Source organism: Tauraco erythrolophus, chromosome 3 (assembly GCF_009769465.1).
Source record: "Tauraco erythrolophus isolate bTauEry1 chromosome 3, bTauEry1.pri, whole genome shotgun sequence".
NCBI classification, from domain to species: domain Eukaryota; kingdom Metazoa; phylum Chordata; class Aves; order Musophagiformes; family Musophagidae; genus Tauraco; species Tauraco erythrolophus.
The window spans coordinates 54649883-54669020 of NC_141467.1; the positions used below are offsets into that span (position 1 = coordinate 54649883).

The following is a 19138-nucleotide window of genomic DNA, read 5'->3' on the forward strand; positions in this document are numbered from 1 at the left end:
TTCCGAAGTGAATTCCAAAGTTATCGTTTCCAGATTAAAAAAATGTTCCGACGTCGACTGTCACAAGTTCAACCAAAAGCAATGAATCTGCCTCACTGCATATGACCAAAATCAGAGCAGTTCAAACTGTACTTGGATTTGTTGATTGACATCCAAGTCTTCAACACATTTGATTTAATGCAGTCATTAAGTGCTTAAATACTAATGGAACTCATCTCTATTTAGTATGGTAATACAGTCTGTAATAAAGGGCATTTTCCTTTAATATTGGTTCAATAGGATGCTCTAGTAAATTTGTCTTCCAGATTGTTAGAAAGATGACAAGTCAACAAAAGATGTAGTCTGAAGTGAGAATTTGAATGCATAACTATACATACCATGTGTCCTATGTTATGCTAACACAGATGGCCTCACCTGAATTTTTGCTCCATGTAGTCCATATACTGATCTACTCACTCAAAGAAAAAATGTGTTTATTACTTTTAAACACAGCTGTTGCAGGCAACAGCAACTTCTCTTCTATCACTAAATAAATCTGCCATACCTAAGGGCACCTTTGTCTGCTGGGGAAGCTTTCTGCTTAGCTCTGCAACCGCTGTTCCTCCCAGTCTCCCCTAGAGCACAGGTCAGCCTTGGAGAAGGCTCTAACTATAGCGATTCCAAGAGAAATCCCCTTGGGAATCAAGGCCAGATGGCATAGTTTAAAACTGAGCTAAGGCTACACTAAATGGTGTTAGAAACCGTATAAAGCTAGATCTGGCTTCAGAGGCAGAGACAAACATCTCCTTTGCCATCTCCCGTTGAGCCATGCCCAGAGCTTACTGGGGCAGCTGACAACTCAGCTCTCACAATTCATGTTTCTGCACACAGAAAGGACACTACATTTGAGATCCTCGTAAGTAACCAGCTGAATACTGGGAAAGGGAGTAAGTACTAATTAATTCAGTGCATTTCAAGTAAACGCATGGTAAACAGAAATGACTAGCAGAGCTGGACTAATTAACCAAGACAGTAATTTACACATGCCAGAACCATTCAGGATTTCTATAATTTCCCCGTAAGTATATTTTTTTCTTTATCAAGATGTAGTTATAAGAGTCTACACTGGAAATAGAAGCAGCATTCCTTTTGCAGGGAATAAGGATAAGTCAAGTTTCTTCTCTGGAAAAAGCAGACAGACTAGTCCATTTAGGCTTTTCAAAACTACAAATATATTTCCACATCTAATCCAAATATTTAATAAAATGAAAATATTTTGTTTAGTACATGTTTATAGAGGTTTTTTATAATTACTTCTTATCTAGAACTCAAGCAATAAGTTCTTTGATACCGCATATACAAATTGATCCGAATACTATAACTCCATAACAGCTTTAGAGTCCACCACGGGATAATGGAGTTACATTTCTGAAATGTTTGTCCTTTGCACACATCCAAAACATCACTGAATTTCATTATTTACATTTATTCTCTGTTTATATACATGTCATGCTCTACATACAAGCTTGCAATGAGAAAACATTAATCAGTAGCTTAATAATAAAGAGTAAAATTGGGTATCACATACAAATCAGACGCAGAACATTACTGAAATTAAAGTGAGGAAAAAGGAGTCACCATTCAAATATATAATTTTACCACTGTCCAGTAAGGTGAACATATGTTACGTATACTCTAGGATATATTCTATGTTTAACTAAGTAGTGAGGAAAAGGAAGTAAGGAAACCACAGCTCAGAAAAGCAGTCTCTTGCTTCAGCAAAAGAAAGCTCTGATTTTCAGGGGATGAGTATCTGAGAATACATTAAGAGCTTGGTACGTGAATAGACAACAGGCATCATAAAACAGGCACTGTGCTAGTGTAGTTAAAAGCAAACAGAAGAAGCTCTTCCATTCCAGGATAGTAAGCTCAATACTGACACAGGAGAATTTAGGATGCTGTAGGGTACGGAAAGAGGACAAACAGGAAAGCTGTTTGAGAAAAGAAGAGGAAAAGGATTAAAAAGGCAAGAGACTGAGAATTGGAATGCAACTGTAACACAAAATAAATCAACAAGGCACAACATCACGAAGTAACAGCATTAAAATTTACTCTGCTCCACATGAAAGAGGGCAAAGCCAAACCTACTAAATGTTAAGCAGGACTGGGGAAAAAATATAAATATAATTCCAACATAAGCTTCTGGGAAAAAAAAATTCTCACTCCCACTAAGGCTTAAAAGAATAACTACTAGAAGGACGGTGTTTCCAGGTGTTTTTTGTTTGGTTGGGGATTTTTTTTAGGAGGGAGGGGGGAAGGGTACAGGAGGAGAATTTTCAGAAAACAATACATTTGGGAAGAACTAAAACATTTTTTCCCCAGCTTGCCAGCAGCTCATAGAGAGACCCCATCCATCTGAGATTCTCTGGCTGTCTGCCTGGAAGGAACTCGTCAACTTGTCTTTTTGCTTAAGGCAAGGAGACTTGAAACAAAGCGGTTACCATTTTCATTTTTTCATGGAAAAAAAAAAAAGTCCTTTTTTTTGTGAGGAAAGACTAATTTCCCTCTTGGAAAATATAATCATACTAAAACCACTTACCCTGGCTCTACTGTTAATGTACATTGGAATATTGAAGCCACCAGCACATGTTACCATACTAAGAATACAATTGTATAAGAGTTGTTTATAGAAAGGAACAAGACATAAGCCTTAGAAGAAGTGCTGCTGTCTTCAGTTTCAAGCATGATGACTTTTAAAGAAAGGAATGTTATTCTTAGCTGATGATGAGCATTTTTATATGTAGAATGATAAAATACCACTAGCAGAAAAAAAAGCCAAGTGGCTTCACCTGGAACAGCCAGCACCCGTGTAACCTCCAGTACGCCATGAAGAAATGTCAAGTTCCTTTTAAATGCCAGGCAATGCCTGAGCACCACATTCCCAGTAATGCCTTTCTGGGTTGTTTCAGACCAACTGGTATTTTCAATGGTAAACTACGAAATAAGTCAGTGGGAATGCCAAAATCAAGTTTTGTCACTCAGTTTGAAAGCATCAAAATAAACATTATTTTCCAAGCATTTCACTGCTAGAAGAGAAAAGGCACCAGGGACACCACGGCTCTGTTTAAGCACACAAGATCTTTCAGCAAAAACCTAAAGGAGGAGGAGTGAGAGTTTACCCCAGATAAATTGGCTAACCCCGTCCATTTTATGGTTTCATGAGCAGTTGGTACCAGGCTCAAAGAGCAGGGAAGGCATAAGCGTGCCTCTTTTGGCAACACTGTCAGCTCCCTCCGGCTTAAACGGCTCATGAAACTGCACCGTTACTCATCCATAATCACCGCTTATCTCAGTGATCAACACCAAAACATTTTTTCTTTATCATTCTGCAGCTCAAAGAGCTTAGAAATATTTTATATTTACACAACGCTCAAAGGATACATTTAAGAATCTTGTCCAGACAATGAATTTGCTTAGCAGAAAGCTATAATCATGCATTTAGTAACAGGACAGATAATGTTAAAATAAAGTCTTTGAAAGGAAAGAAACTGCTAAAATAAATTATCAGAGTAAGAATCTCTAACATTAAGATATGATTCTGCAAATAACCAAGTAACCTTCCTAGGTGAATGATTTTAGCAGAAATGCATTATTTGTATCTTAAAATTTGCAGGATATAGAACAAAGATTAGATAAACAGGCTGGACATACATATCAAACTGCCACAAGTACCTTTTTTCTGGATGAACTACAAAACTGTGATAAAACCAGCACAAGCAAGGGCATTTAATATATTAAATGGAACTCCTTCTTTAACTTAACCTCTTCTTCTCCACATACTACATCTTATGTATGGTGCTACAAACACCATTGCACCAGTATTCACATTTTATTTACGTAAGTACTGTGCCTGTAAACTTGGGGTCTACTTCTACTAGGTGACGGCTAGTGAGTTATTTGTATATTATTTATTTTCTATTTTTAAATGTTGGAACATTTAAGTCCTAAAATACTTCAAAGTATATTAAATTCTAAAAGAACTGGAGGCCCAAATAACTCCATGGTTTTATCAGTAAGACACTTTTTAGAGGTGCATGAAGTTTCTTTTGTTTCAGAAATTACTACCTTCTTTTTCCTCTTTACAGAAATGAAGGTAGTAGTTCTGAGCTCACGTAGCTCCTCAGTAAAAATCACCATAATTTCACTGAAGTGACTGGTACCAAGTGGAACAACATGTAAAATGTTATAAATAAATTCAAAACAAGGGCTATAGTACTTAGCTAACATACCTCTAGTGACCCGAGCGTATTGTACCTTGAAGTCAGACTTGCCAGACTTTGTGCAAGACAAAGCACAAGACATCAGCATTGAAGAGTCTCCAAGGCTATGACCAGTGAAGTTTGTACCAGGAGAACACGGGAGCGTGGGACTCCAGTGACACTGTGCCAGGAGGAGGCAACGGGACATAGCCTACACTGCAGGCTACCTGCTACGCAGCTCAGTTATGACCTACCAAAGGAGTAGCTTCCAACTTCTTTTGCTGTGCCTTCCCAACTAACTGCATCTTTTCCTTACAAAGGATTCCGTGTTTCCTCATTCTGAAATCAAGGGCAGCTACCTTCCTCTTTCTTTCCCTCTACCCACATTAATAAATTGTGAGAGTTTTTCCCTTTTCCAATTTATGTTATTCTGAATATATTGCTCCATCAATTTTTCACATATTGTGACAACTGAACACGTGGACACCAAATGAACATGTAGTAGCCTCTCATGCCCTCGTGCACAGAAGGAGAAATCAGGAGATGCTGATGTACTATTCTAGCCATATGAATGAACAAAGCCATTACCAATCATAAAGACTTTCTTTTTTTTTAATACAATAAGAACAAGTCCAACCCTCTCTCAAAAACAAGTACCATCTAAATATAGAAATTAAAGAGAAATCTCAGCAGAAAATACACAGTTCATGTAGTGCATGGTGGAACCCTACCCCACATTCTAAAAATTTCTTGTAATAATGCTTTAAAAAACAGATATCCTATGTTACTGTAACAACTGAAAGGCATGGACTAACAAGTCAGATAACTCTAATTTCATTTAAGTTTTGGTAAGATGGAAACTGAAGACCTTAAGAGAGACTTGTCCCTCACTGTGCAAGATAAAGGCAAATGAACAAGACAGATAATAAGCATATAGTCATTTTCCCCATCAGTACTTTAAGTAACTTCTTAAGAAAGAATCAAGTCAGGTTCAAATTATTCCGCAGCTAGCTGAGAGGACCGTAAAGCCTCCATGCTTGTGATATCAATGCATAAAACCAAAGAAAATTAAAGCTTTCACTTCTAAACCGTACAGAAAACCTACAGTTATACGCCTCACTTCTGAATTCACACTAGTATTAGCATGCAGTTAGACAGGCAACGCAACTGAGATCAGAATCAGACCCATGGTTACCCCTAAGAAGCAAACATCATGCAACTATACTTAACTTGCAGCGTCATCTGAATCCAGTTTAATAACCAGAAAATAGGCTTTTGACAACAATAGTATTTCAAAATGACAGTGTAATTAAATTTAAGTCAAAGCTATGCAACGACGGACCGTATGTTTATGTGTAACCAGCAAATTACATGCTTTTAAGCATGTCAGAATTTTCAAAAGAATTAACCATTGCAGTAATTCAGCTGAGGAAATGGTGGTAGGAAAAAACCTCCCCCAGGCCATTTTTCAACCAGCTGATATGATGTGATACATACTGTATGCCTCATACAGTTTTTCCAATTCTCACTTCCCTAAAACGCTATGCGTTTTAACACCATTCACGGACAAACCAACAGTCATGCTTCAATCACTTCTGAGAAGCATGGGAAGGGCCTGTGTGAATGGAATGAGTAATAAGAAAGGAAGTCCATCTGCCATCCTACGTTACCAGTTCAGACTCAGTTAAGGCTAGTCAGTCATTATCATCTGACTGGCATGAGCAATGCCAACAAAAAAATTAGTGGGCAGTCCACTACAATTCTTAGTTGGTGGAAAAAAAAAAAAAGGGGAGGAGGCAGAAATTGCAGAAAGGGTCTTGATTCTGTGAAGAGAACTTTCACCAGACAGGACAGATCTCAAAACTTGTGTGATCATTTTAAGACAAACTGATGGCATGGCAATTAACCAGTAACAAGCATTTGGTGGTTTCAAGGTGGCACCTTTGGAAAGCACTTGCCTGCTGCACACTCTGTCCCTGTTTCTGGCCCTCTCTCCGGGTTTGTACATCACCTACTGAAGGAGTTCTCAGTGTTGATGGCTATTGCAAAAGCCTACAGTAGAGTCATCTATTAACTCCCATTTGGTAGGAAAGCGAGGAAAATTCTCTTTCCTCTTTATTATTTTCTCAGTTGGCAGAACATTTACTGTAATACATGAATTTCTAAGCTATCCTTTTAATAAAAGAAAAGTCTGTGGTGGTAGAATTTACTTCCCTGAAACTGAACAGAAAAAGCTTTAATAACTCAAGTTTAAATACACTAAAGCTAATCAATTCATCCTACATTCAAGTTTCCATTATACTCCTAAAAAAAGCACAAAATAGGTCTGTAAAATATAATTAAGGAGAGACTGCTACATACAGCATGTAAAATCAAGACTACAGCTTTCGCTTCATTTGTTTTGCAGACTCATTAGAATTTTTTTCATTTAAATATCTTGATCTGTGTAACTGTATTTATATGTGAAAGAAACAACAAATTTAATTTAATTAGTCCTTATTTAAGATGTATTTGAAACCATCTAAAATCAATGTTCTTAGTCAGTTCCACAATTTCCAAATTAGATGGGGAAAAAAAAAATTTGCAGTTCAGAAAACAGCCAAATTAACACACATTTTTTTTAAAATGTTCTACTTCCACAAACTTGTACACTGAAACTTAACTGGCTGGGAAATCTAGGAAAGATTCAGAGCATGTATCTCTGTGACCTACAGGTAAGTACTCTATCCCTGAAAAACAGACACATGAGAAGAGCAACAAACCGAATTCCCAACCAGGACGACCCGTGGGCAGATGTACCGACACTGGTGTATCCCCAGTGGAGGCAAGGGCTTGCACTCGCAGAGTACAATCCTCAGCCTGGGCACTGTGCCGTTCAGGCGCAAGTAGGTGCCAAGGCGCCGTCCATGAGACAGCGCTGGCACTGTCCTGCCTCTCCTGGCACAGCTCCCTCCTCACAGAGCCCACAGTGGTCACTGACCAAGGGCTCACGGGCAACTGCTCTCTCGTGTCGCTGCCTGTCCCATGTCTTTCTTTCCATAGGTGTGTCTCCTCAGGTTGCCAGGAAAAAGCAGTAAGGGAACTATCTCTGTATTAACGTGAGTGCTAGGACTGGGTGTAAGTGCAGTACTTCTATGGGAGATTAAGGCAGAAGGCAAATTTTGTTTACCTCCTCATCATTCATACACGGGCTCTAAGTATAGACTGATGGCATACGTATCGTCAGTGGTAACAAGAAACATCAGCGTGAATGCTGTGCTAAGAATTAGTGGACGACCACAGGAAGGTTGGCAACGCTACGTATTTTCAAATTGCATGCAGTCGACAGAGGTGCACGTGCTACCACTAATGTAAACAGATTTTCCAAGTCCTATGACAGTAATCAAAAAATAATCACAGAGCAGCTGACAATCTTTCCTGCAAGAGTATGTGCCCTATTTAGGGATAAAAAATGGTCCAGAGTGATTTCTGGTTATAACTAGAGAAAATTTAAAAAAAAAAAGAAAAAACAACAAAAAAAAAACCCAACCCATCTTTTCTAACCATACCGTTGAGAAGAGGCTGTCCTCCATGTACACTCCTTGACACCACTGCACTGTGAACATCTTCAGGAAATCCAGTCTTGCATGACATATCTTCACAGGTTGCTTTTATTGGTGCCTGAAATGCAAGACAAAATTTATGTAATACTGGCAACCCTCATTCACCAGAGAAACATTCCAGTTGGCACATACTCCATTTTACTGCTGTCTTGCACAAGCAGCGCCTTTGTTTCTGAATGACTGCAATTAGGACCGCGAGGGCAAAGGGTTAATCTTTCTGATAACTGGAATGGAAGGAACAAATCCCACTTGTCTGGTAAGATCTAAATAATACACAATCTTGATTCTTCTGACAACTGAACATTTCCACTAAACCAGCCATCGAGACTGAAGGGGAATCATAGGGGGAACAAAAACATTCCTTCCTCTGGAAATAAATGTTGCAAAAAACCCATTGGCAACTTTTTCATAGCCAGAATATTTGAGAGGAACCACTTCAACTGCTGATTTAAAATGCTTTATTTAGAGTATTTCTATGTGAGGCTGCACCAGAACAAGTAAACTAAGATAAAATGCTACATTTGCAGTAACTTAGCAGAACTCATATTTGTGTTAGCATTCAAACGGATAAAGCCAAACGTTTCCAATGCAATCTCCTTCTATTTCAAAGAGACACTAAGTTAAAAGAAGAGCAGCTCGTTATTGAATTTGCACAACAAGGAAAGGGCCGAGCCATTGAAACTGTTTGTTCTCTCACTTGTTAAGGAAGTTTCCCCTCAAATCGGGTTCTTAAAGAGTTTCATAAATGCTTTTTTATTAAGAAATATAATATAGCATTCGGCAACTTGTTTGTTCTGTAGCGTTTCATGTTCAGAAGATAATTCTGATACCTAAACTCATTTCCAGGACGGTTTGTTCCCCAGCTGAAAACAAAAAAAAAAGTAATAAAAATACGATTTTCTGTGGCAAAAGACTAAGATTTCTTTTCAGTGGACTGTTTCTGTCTCATTTTAGCACTGCAAGGCAACAGCCCACCGCACATGCAGCTTAGTGACCATCCACGGCAAAATCCCTTTCACGCTGCGCAAGGCAGAGGCCACCTCCCACGCCAGCCTGGGCTGAGATACATCCCAGAAATCGCGAGAGCCCTCGCACCATCTCAAACACGCCTACATGCCAAGTAAAGGCCTATCCATGTGCATGCCCAGATGTAGTATACGGTCTTTGACAGCACGAGCAACTGTGCTGCTAGATCATACCTAAATCTGATCAAGGCTTAAATTAGATTTTCTTTTTTACTCTCCCAGATGGGCTTCCATCAAGTAGACCTACTCGAGGTCGTGTAAGCACGTCTGCATACACTTGGCAAAGAAAGTCCTACAGGAAAAAGAAAAAAAGAGATGGAGAAAGAGGAGATGATGGTGTTATACCCGTTTACCATAGTAACCTCAGGGAAAAGGAGCATTAGAGCCGAGGTAGGACAGGAGCGAGGTAGGACAGGAGCGTCTCAAACCACATGCATTTCCTCAGGGAAGAGGGATCGGGCAGAAGTGTAATCTCCCCATTGACACACATGGCCAAGCTCAGCGTGTCAACTCCTATCGAAATAACTTTATCACTAATACAAGAAGGCCTTCGTAACACATTGCATTGCACTTACACCAACATGGTCCTACCTAAGCAGCTCAACACTGACACTAGCCAAAAAAATATATTAAAAGTTAAAATTAAAATTACAATTTACTATCTAACTCCCAACACACTACCTAAGTAAGCACCCAGTAAGAGTACTTGTAATTAGCAAGCATCATGTAAACTTAAGTCACAATTAAATCCACACCACAGTTTAAGTACTACATGGGTATCTCACCTGTGTACAACTACTTACGTACTTTAAAATGTTTATATGGGGACTTTAAAAAGAAAGCAAACATAAAGCAACAGTTTAAGCTATGTTACCTGCAAAGCTGGAACTTGGATCTGTACCTAAGCCCCAACAGTCCACTTACACATTGAGTTTTCAAGATTAAAAGATGGTAAATCAAAAATAATTATGATTCCAACTGCCAGTTTCCTCCGCTTTAGAACTCAAATCACAGGTTTGATAAGGTTTCTGTGATTTGAAAGAAAAATAGTAAGACTCATTTAAACTACTGTACAAAAGGTGACCTCAAAGCAAACGTGATGGAGAAAGAAAGAAAAAAAAAAAAAAGCCTTTCATGGTATCCTTGAAACAAAAAGGTCCTGGGTGGGCAGCTGAGGAGATAGCAGGATTTTTAACAAGTCTGCACTGATGCGCCTGGGAATCTTTCAGCCTTTCCAGCAATCTATATGTACTAAACAGCTCTTATAAACTGAAACAATGCCCACTGAAACAAAGGCTGGGGGACATGAATAGAGAGCCTTCTTTATTCTTTCATTTGCAGCCATCAATTTTAGCCGGAAACAAAAGACTGTCCTCTGCTCTCCAAAAACAGCCCTTTGTAAAGATTGTTTGAGAATAAAAACACAAGGGAAGGAAGAATTCAAATTTTCAGCAATTCTTAATCACCCTATGTTAAGCGTTTTGAATTAAGTAGAACTTGTAGCTTCAGATACACTGGGTCATGTCAAGTTCAGCCTAAGAGTACTGCAAGACTTAAACCATTTTGACTCTAAGCAAAAGAGGATGCTGAAATATTTTTATCCTTATCTGGGGCAAAAGGGGAAAGCTAGTGAAGATTATGGGGCACATTATTGTAATTTACAGGACTTTGTGCGATTAGTACAAGTCCCAAGACTATTTCTAACATAAGATAATATTACTTGTACATTCATCTACAGAAAGACACTACTTAAAAACTATCTTTAAAGATGGAAAGCAATTACCTTAGCTTGTACCCATATAAAACCTACTTAATGGAGTTACAAAGCTTTGAACAAGCTCAGCACTTGGAGAATTCTCCTCTCAAGTACTAAACTGACTTTGCTAAAGCAAAATAGGGTTACTACTGAAAAACTATTCTGCTTTCCTCATCTTTTATGGCTTATTTAGTCATTTTTAACTGCAAAATGAGTAACAGGCATTACTATCTCCAGATGCTAAAGAGCTATCACGCAGTCAAACGTGGTGTCAGATCACGCATATAAACTCAGTACTGTAGATCTCAGATTAAATGCAATAGGCCAACTGCAATTATGAAGCAACATGATGTAAATTAGAAGTCCTCTGTCAAAGTTATTATTCAATCAATTAAAAGAATTGGCCATTTCAATGTACTTGCAGCAGTTAAGCCTGCAGTTTTCATGCTCGGCTCCTCAGTTACTTTAGTTCCATATCTAGATATCCGAGTATCCAGAAACCTGTCGTTTAATTTCAAGGTTGTATTCCAGTTCAATTAAAAAAAAACAAAACAAAACAAAACAAAAAAACACAAAACACTATCAACCACCTCTTGACAATCTCAGCTTCATAATTCTAAAGGATTCGGGTTTACATCTTTTCTAAACACGACTAGTAATCTTCCAACAATATAGGCCCTGCACTTGTGAAAAGATTACAAATTAAACCAAGAATAAAGCCAGACAGGAATACTTCGATAGTGACGACAGTTCTGGACTAAGACCTCTTCCCAACTTCCATACTTTCTAAGAAGTAGTCACATTTGGAATGCAATTTTGTAAAGAAACATCTATTTAAAAATGCAAGCTCACCACATGACTGTAGAAGCAATTTTGCATCACAACACGCATCCTAAATTTGCAGAATCAAGCTCTTAAACACAGCTTTCAAACGGGGCTGATCTTGTTCTCTCTGCATATGCCATACACCACTGGAGTTCACTAGTAGCTATTAATCTGAAATATCAAAGTCTCTGTTTTTCCACTGTTTGCATCTGCATGTACTACAACATTAGATTTCTTAATATCGATTGTACAAAAACACAAGGGAAGTTGTTTTTGAAAGACTGCTTTCTTTTATGCTCAGCATAGCTTACTCCCTATAGGAAAATAAGCCTAGGTAGTAAAATGAGAAACAGAGAGGTACGCATCAGAGAAAATATCATACTACAGTTATAATTGGGCATAGTACAGCTGCTAGTTGCCAAGTCCAGCCAATTCACAGAGCATTATTGTGTGAAGCTCAAAATGTCTGACATAATTGTATGTATGACAAAGCAGAAACAGGGTATTTGAGCTCTCCTTCCTTAATAACCAACACTAATTTGCAATTATGACACTAATATTCGACTTAAGCACAGATCACAGAAACATTAGTGACTGTGTTTAAAGATTGGGTGTTTCCTCATTAATTTAAAGGCCAAGATGGTACCAAATACTCATTCACAACTTGAATAACTCTAGAGATTGTTCTATCCATTTCTAGATTTGTACACATACATCATCTGACATAGCGGGATATGCTGTACAAAGTGGGTCTTATTTTATGACGAACTTCTACTTACTACCACAAGGCAGACAAAAGATACTCTGTACGATGATAGACACATCTCTGAAATGCTTTAGATGCTAAACTTGAAAACATTCAGCAACTTCTTAATCTCTGACTTGCTGAAAAGAAGAGTTGCAGCAGTTTACACCCTCGCTGTACTCAGTACTCCAGCGAATGTAGGCAAGTACAACTTGTTTTCAACCGTAGATTGCAACTGAAGAAAAAGAAAAGTGCCTTTCATTCAAATTGTTCTGGAAGCCAAAAGCTTCCAAAGTGGATGCCAGGCTACATCCTCCCAGAGGTCAATCAGTTACATCAGAAAGGGCTTTCGTTATGTCATCTTCACTTCTAATTAGTGCTCTACTTCATGGACCAGGAGGTTTCAGATCAGAAAATCCAGCTTCTTAAACCAACACTCAAAGCTCTCCAATGCAAACTGTGTTCATAGCCTCTTCTGTTAACCCCAACTGAGAAACAACAGGGACTCCGTTCATGTGCTTTACTTAACACAGGGACGTTTATTGGCGTATCTGACATAGCACAAAGCAACAACCTGGTTTGGACTTTCCCCTTCCTCCAACTAGGAGAACACGGAATGCTGCAACTTCCAAGACGTGGTTTTTCAAACAAGCCACAGCTCCTATCAGACAAGGACGTCTTAAAGTTTCAGCTGCAATAACGAAACCAAATGGAATTTCACCAAGTGTCAGTCACATTTTTTAATATATTAAAAAAACTCTGAATCAGTCCTGTGTTTGACAGGACTCTCATTTCTCCAAGACAGGAAATGACCTCTCTCTGATTTGATAATAGCCATTGTATTGCTCACGTTGAACATCTCTCCCCATGGAAACTGCTGCTAATACGTACAGGAGGATGCTGTTTCTTCCCCGATCTTCGGGGAGGCCTTGCAAAGCCTATCTGGAAGAACTCTTTTGGGGGATCACAAAATTTTAACTACGTCTTCAGTTGCTGGGTGATAATTATATGCTAATTATAAGGAATGAAAGAGTCCCTAGAGGAGTCTGTTGGTAAAAATATATTTTTTAAATATGTCAAGGAGTGCCTAGAGGAGAGGATAAACGCGCCTTTTGGAAACATGGTATTTAATTAAATACACGAATACTGACTAAAACCAAGTAGTTTAAGTGAAATGTTGAAAAGATTTGGCAGCGATACACCTTCCACCTTGGAAGCTGCTGATCCCGTATCTGTTTTCATAAGCCATTTAAAAATAGAAAGCCTAATTTCCCCTCTTTATCCAGACAGAGCTCCCATGATCTTTCAGTGAGAACTGCAGGAGCAACTCAAACGATGAATCACGCAGACTGGGTTTTGTACCTCTCAAGGTGAACAGCAGCAGGGCCTGACACCCAGGTGAAAAAGGTCCCTGTCAGATCGCTCACAAATATGCTTTGGCAAAATACGGATCGCCCAAACTCATCCTGCAATAACGCACAACACCTTTTTTCCTCTCAAGACTCACCTCTATGTACACCAGTGAGTCTCAGTTCAGTGGTAGGGGAGAAGTGCCGTTATAATTATCATTGCTATTGCAAAAGACGTTAAATATTCCTTCTGCTTTCATCACTCTCCAACTCTCATACGTCTCATTGCATCTTACGCGCAACTAGTGCCACTGGGGTAGCAGAAGTACACAAGGACACTGCAGGTTCCTCCTATGCTGTATAACAAAAAGCAATTTAAAACAAAACCACCTGGAAACATTAGGGGCTGCACAGTCTTTGGGGATCAGACTCATGTTTTGTACACGTACATTGTTTGAAATAAATTAAATTTTCGGTCTAATGGGAGTATTGGTGAACTAATGAAACTATTGCAAGTTTCCTAAACTTTTTTTTAACCTAAAAGAGCATTTACAAAAACAGTGAGACAGAAGGAAAGAAAGTGTAACTGGTAAGTGATCCTCTTACTCAGGCAAGAATTCCTGCTCCTTACCACATGCCAAAAAGCCCCTTACGCAAGACTGTCTGTATTGAGTAAAAATAACTTTACTCACAACTTCCTTAAGCTATTTTTAAATATACACATGCACTTCTGTCACAACTAAGCTGTCTTATGTGTTACAGTGTTCAGTTATTAAAAAACTAATTAATTAAATAAATTATTGACATAAAAGTGTCATTGAAACTAATTAAGATGAGACATGACAGGGGTCTTCCAGTGATGTTTCTAGGAGTTTCTGCAACTTCTGGGAGCAGAAAGAAAAACAATAGATGGCAAGTTTTTTAATTACATATTCTTGACTAGCTGTAATTCAAAATTATCATCACTTTGGGCAGTATTTTAAAAACTGGTACCATAAAACCTACATATTCATCTTTCTAGCACATTAAGCTGCATGCCTAGCTACCAGTACTACTCATGGAGAGAGCAGTATAAGGCTTTCTAGAAAATACATAGCAATTATTAAAAATACATAAACTGACAATGCAAGAGAATATATACCTTCTGTTAGATCAGCAGCATATATATTTCTGAACTTGCTACAATATCTGCTCGGATAATCAGAACTTGTTTAAACCACAAAATTATCTCCGGTTTTCTCAGCCAATTATTTCAATTCCAAAAATTCATTGTCGACTTACATGACCTTATCTGTCCTACAACACTTGTAAAAAGCAGCTGTAAAAAAAAAAAAGCCTTTTCACAAAAATAATTTTCAAAGTAATATCTCCAGTTTAATATCCAAAAAGATACTTTTTTTTTCCCCCCAGTTCTACAATTATCTGAATTTTGAGGATGTTTCAATAGCATCTCTATCATCTAGACCAGACAGACAACGATTAGAGAGCCCTTTGCTGAAATATCCTGCCACATTTAACTTTTCAGATAGATTCTTTGAAGACAAAGCAAGACGAGAACAGAAAGATCCACATCCAAAAAAGGCTGAGCCACTCATATAACTATCCTGTTCTGGGGCTTATGAAATGCATTCAATTCACTTTGAAAGGAGTTAATGATGTTGGAGTCTGACGTGTTGAAGAGAAACACCCTGAAACTGAGTTTTGTGCTTACACAATCACATATTTACTATATGACTTAAACCAGACTGATTAAAATAAATAGCAATCTAAGACACAGGTGTATTATGAGACAGAGGATGCACCCACAGAGATAGGTGATCTCACTGCCACTTCTGCGCAAAAATTCATTAATATCACGCCTGATTCTGCCAGCACCGACTGCTGGGGGTGATTACGAGAGGGGTGTAGTTGGCAAGAAATGCCATCGCCGGATTCTCAGCAGAGGCAGCTTAACAGGAGTGTCATTTAGGGTAGTAGCTTTATCACCTGGATACATTCACTAAGACCTGGAATAAGACCAAAACTGCCTGCAGAGAGTAATAACTTATGTCCTCTGACATCGTAATTCGAATTCAAACCAGTCACCTAGGCACAAAAGGCTCCAAAATGCTTTACTGTTTACTTGTTTCCGATTTAGAAATAGACAATATCCCCAGAGTGATCCAACCTCCTTACACGTTAAAACAAATATTCCCTTTTCAAGCATTTAATTTCTATTCCTCTTTCCAGTTCATTTCTAACTAACAGCAGTTTCATTCCTGTAAACCCACGCTAGCTTTTCCATTCCTTCAAGCCTGTTGTTATTCCAGTTCCAAAAACTGGAACTGTTGTTTTGGCCTTAAAAAGTAAGCCTTACTCCCTTTATTCTCTCTTCTGTCATGTTTTTTTCATATAATACTTCCAGATTCATAATGATCTGTTAACCAGCAAAATAAAGTGCAGTTTTCATTCTCCTATGTCCCACACGTTACCTATTACCAAGAAATCTAAAGCCTTATTTCCTGAACATAAACAGCACCCACAGATCTGCTCTTAAAACTTGCTCCCATTTATGATCTTTCTATTAATTCCAAAATGACAGCTTTTCTACATCCCTGATGAATAACGAAGTGATCAGTAACTCCAGAAAATACAGGTAGATAGCTCTCGTCTTGCAGAGAGAAAACACTAAGTAGAAAGGTTCAACATTTCAAAAGAACCTGATATCTTCTACAAACCAAAAGCAGTAGGTATGATGACAAGGAAAAAAAAAAAAAGTTAGCACTGCATCTAGCTTGTAAGGGTTCTTTGCAGCATGCATGAAAGAAGGAGAGAGGGGGGGAAAAAAAGCTTTTAAATGAAAGTGTTGTGCAGACACAGGTCTATAAATCTGATTTCATACCTAAGTTCCAATTTTGTTACACACTATTAAAAATCAACCCTAACCTGATTTAATGGATACCCAAACAAGGGGGAAATTGGATTCCCCAACCGTAACGTGCCAGTGACACTGAGTGATACATAAAAGCAATACAGCTAGTTCCTGTCTTTAATTCATAGCTTGTGCTTTAATTTCAAACCTGCCCTGGGTTAAAAAAAAAAAAAAATAAATAAAAAAGATGGAATAAAAGCTTACTGCAGAATTTGTGCTGTGGAGATTTATTGAGATAGGAAGACTAAACAGAACTGAAAGCACATACGATAAATAGCACATAAGGACTTCAAAAACAAAAGAAAAAACGAAAACCCTCCATGTACAGATCTGCCGAGATACTAGGATACAGAAGAGAGAAAATAAATAAAAAAAAAAGGCAGAAAAACAAACGCAACCAAACAACAACAACAAAAAACTCAACACAAAGCAACAACAGTCTGGAAGTGGCACATCACAAGTTTCTGAACTGGGTGGCTTCACATGGAAGACGCTCCAGCCCCGCCGGACACTCCCGCGCCACGCCAGCCGGCCAGCCCCGTGTCCTCTTCAGACTCAGGGAAAATCCCCGGCTGCCGTGGAGCAGCGTTTCAGCACCTCGCTCGCCTGCTGCAAGTCATCAGCCCCCCAGAGCGGCTCGGAAACTGCGGGGAACCCCTCAACCGCCCGGGGACCCCGCGAGGGGCCGGGGGGTGTCAGAGGAAGAGGACACGGGAGGACGAGCGGGCTCCTCCTGCCCCCGACGCGGCGCAGGCGGCGGGGCGGGCGGGGGCAGCGGGTGCGCTGCACCATGGACAGTGGCTGCCGCCGCCTCCCCCTGCCCTGCGCCAGCCGCTGCGGGCACGGCGGGAGGGCGCCGCGCCCGCCCCGGCACCCCCGTCCCCGCCGCCGGCCTCGCCTCAACCCGCTCCCCGGGCCCGCCAGAAATGCCCCAACCGTAAATACCATTAAGAGGCGATGATCTGCGCCATCTGTCCCCTCCGACTTACCGCCCTCGCAACCCCCGGCGCCGCGCCGGATACGAGCTCAGCGAGCACAAAGCGAGGGGGGAAACCCACTGCCCCTCTCCCCACCTACCCCCGGCCTCCGCTCGGGGTGTCCCCCCGGCTCTGCGCTCGCTCCGGACACCCCGCGCCGCGGGAGGCCGGCCCCAGCCCCGCCACCGCCCCGCAGTCACTGCCCTCGCTGCCCCAACCGGGATCCATCTTGTCGTCCCAGTCCTTCCCCTCTCAGCGTCCCGTCAGCTCCATCTCTCCCCAGGCGCCCCCTCGCAGGGGCGCCGGCGCGCAGACCCCTACTTTCTCCACGGAGAGACACCCCCCCCCCCCTCCAGGGCACCCCCACCGGCGATGCCCGGCGCTGCCAGCCCGGGACCCCGCCACTCGGGGCAGGTGGGGAGCCCGGCAAGGCCGCCAGGAGGAGGCAACAGCAGGACTTTCATAATAATAAACACTTCGGAGCCCGAGCCCGTCCCAATGGAAATTCCCGTTAACGGCAGGGGGGTGGGGAAGCCCGGCGCTCAGGCGGAGGCTGATTAAATTCTTCCCGGGAAGGGATTAGCGGGCGCGGGGAGCCGGGGGTGGCCGAGGCGCGGCCCGCAGGGGCTCCCAGCTGCCCGAGGGGCGCGGGGGCTGCTCCCTGCCCGGCACCCCCACTCCCCCTTCCCCACGCGGGGCAGAGGGGATGATGTCCGCTCCGTCCCTCCACTCCGCTACTTTGTCCCCCGCGCTCACCGCGGGGCCGAGGTCCCATCCTCCTGCCGCCCGAGCGGATACCGGACAGCCCCCCTCGTCCCCCGGCACCTGCTCTCCCAAGAACAAAGGGGAGAATCTGCGCGTCCTCAGCGGCGGCACCGCAACCCCTCGCGTCCCGGGGACCCCCCCTCTACCCTCTCAGCTAGCCCTGGGCACAAGCCTCCCTCGCCCCAGAGCGCGGCGCCCGGCGGCGGGGCTGCCCCCGAGCAGGTGGCTCCACACAAGCGGCAACGAGCCACTCCGGGGCACCGCGGCCGGGGGGGCGGGGGGGGGCAGCGGCGGCTGCCGCTTTCTCCTACCCGTTCCCCGAGACCCGCACCTCGGCGGCGGAAGGCCCCCCCCGCCTCCCCCGGCTCTCCCGCCTTCCCCGGGCACCGCCGCCCGCAGGGGAACAAAGAGACGCAGCCCGGCCCCGCTCCCCGCCGGCGGTGCTTACCTGCTGCAGGGCCGCCAGCAGCATCAGCGCCAGCGGCGGCAGGATCCGCGGCGGCGCTCCCGCTACCCGGCACATGGAGGCGAGGAGGGGCGGCGGCAGGGCGGCCCCCAGCAGTCCCGGAGCGCGGCTGGAGCCCGCGGAGCTGGGCGAGAGGAGCAGTGGGGAGGGTCGGGCAGCAGCAGCTGCCGGGGGCTGCGAACGGCGTCTGCCCCCGCCTGCCGCGGCACTGGCTGCCGGCTGCCGCTCTAGCTCATGGGCAGCGATGCAGCGGGGGAAGAGAGAGAGACAGAGAGAGGGGCGGAGGATGGGCGAAACTCAGCTCTGGGTCAGGCTGCTTTTCTCTCTGCTGAGCCCCCTCCGCGGTGCAGAGGGTGGGCAGGGAAGAGGAGGAGGATGGGCGAACAAAAGGCTGGGAGATAAGAAAGAAGTAGTCGCTGCTGCTGCTGCGAGGCCGGTGCGGCGGCGGCTCCCCTCGGCTGGCTGCCTTCCCCACGCCT

The 19138-nt window shown here is 42.4% G+C and overlaps 1 protein-coding gene across 1 annotated transcript in view; it reads right to left on the bottom strand.

The window, feature by feature from the left end:
• CDH2 (cadherin 2) overlaps positions 1-18716 on the bottom strand; it is a 119633-nt gene extending 100917 nt beyond the window's left edge. Inside the window, exons 1-2 of the mRNA XM_086609245.1 lie at positions 18642-18716; positions 7787-7898 (exon numbers count right to left, since the gene is read on the bottom strand). Coding sequence (XP_086465371.1) covers positions 7787-7898; positions 18642-18716 — 187 coding nt within the window. The remainder of the gene's footprint in view (positions 1-7786; positions 7899-18641) is intronic.
• Positions 18717-19138: the final 422 nt, after the last annotated feature.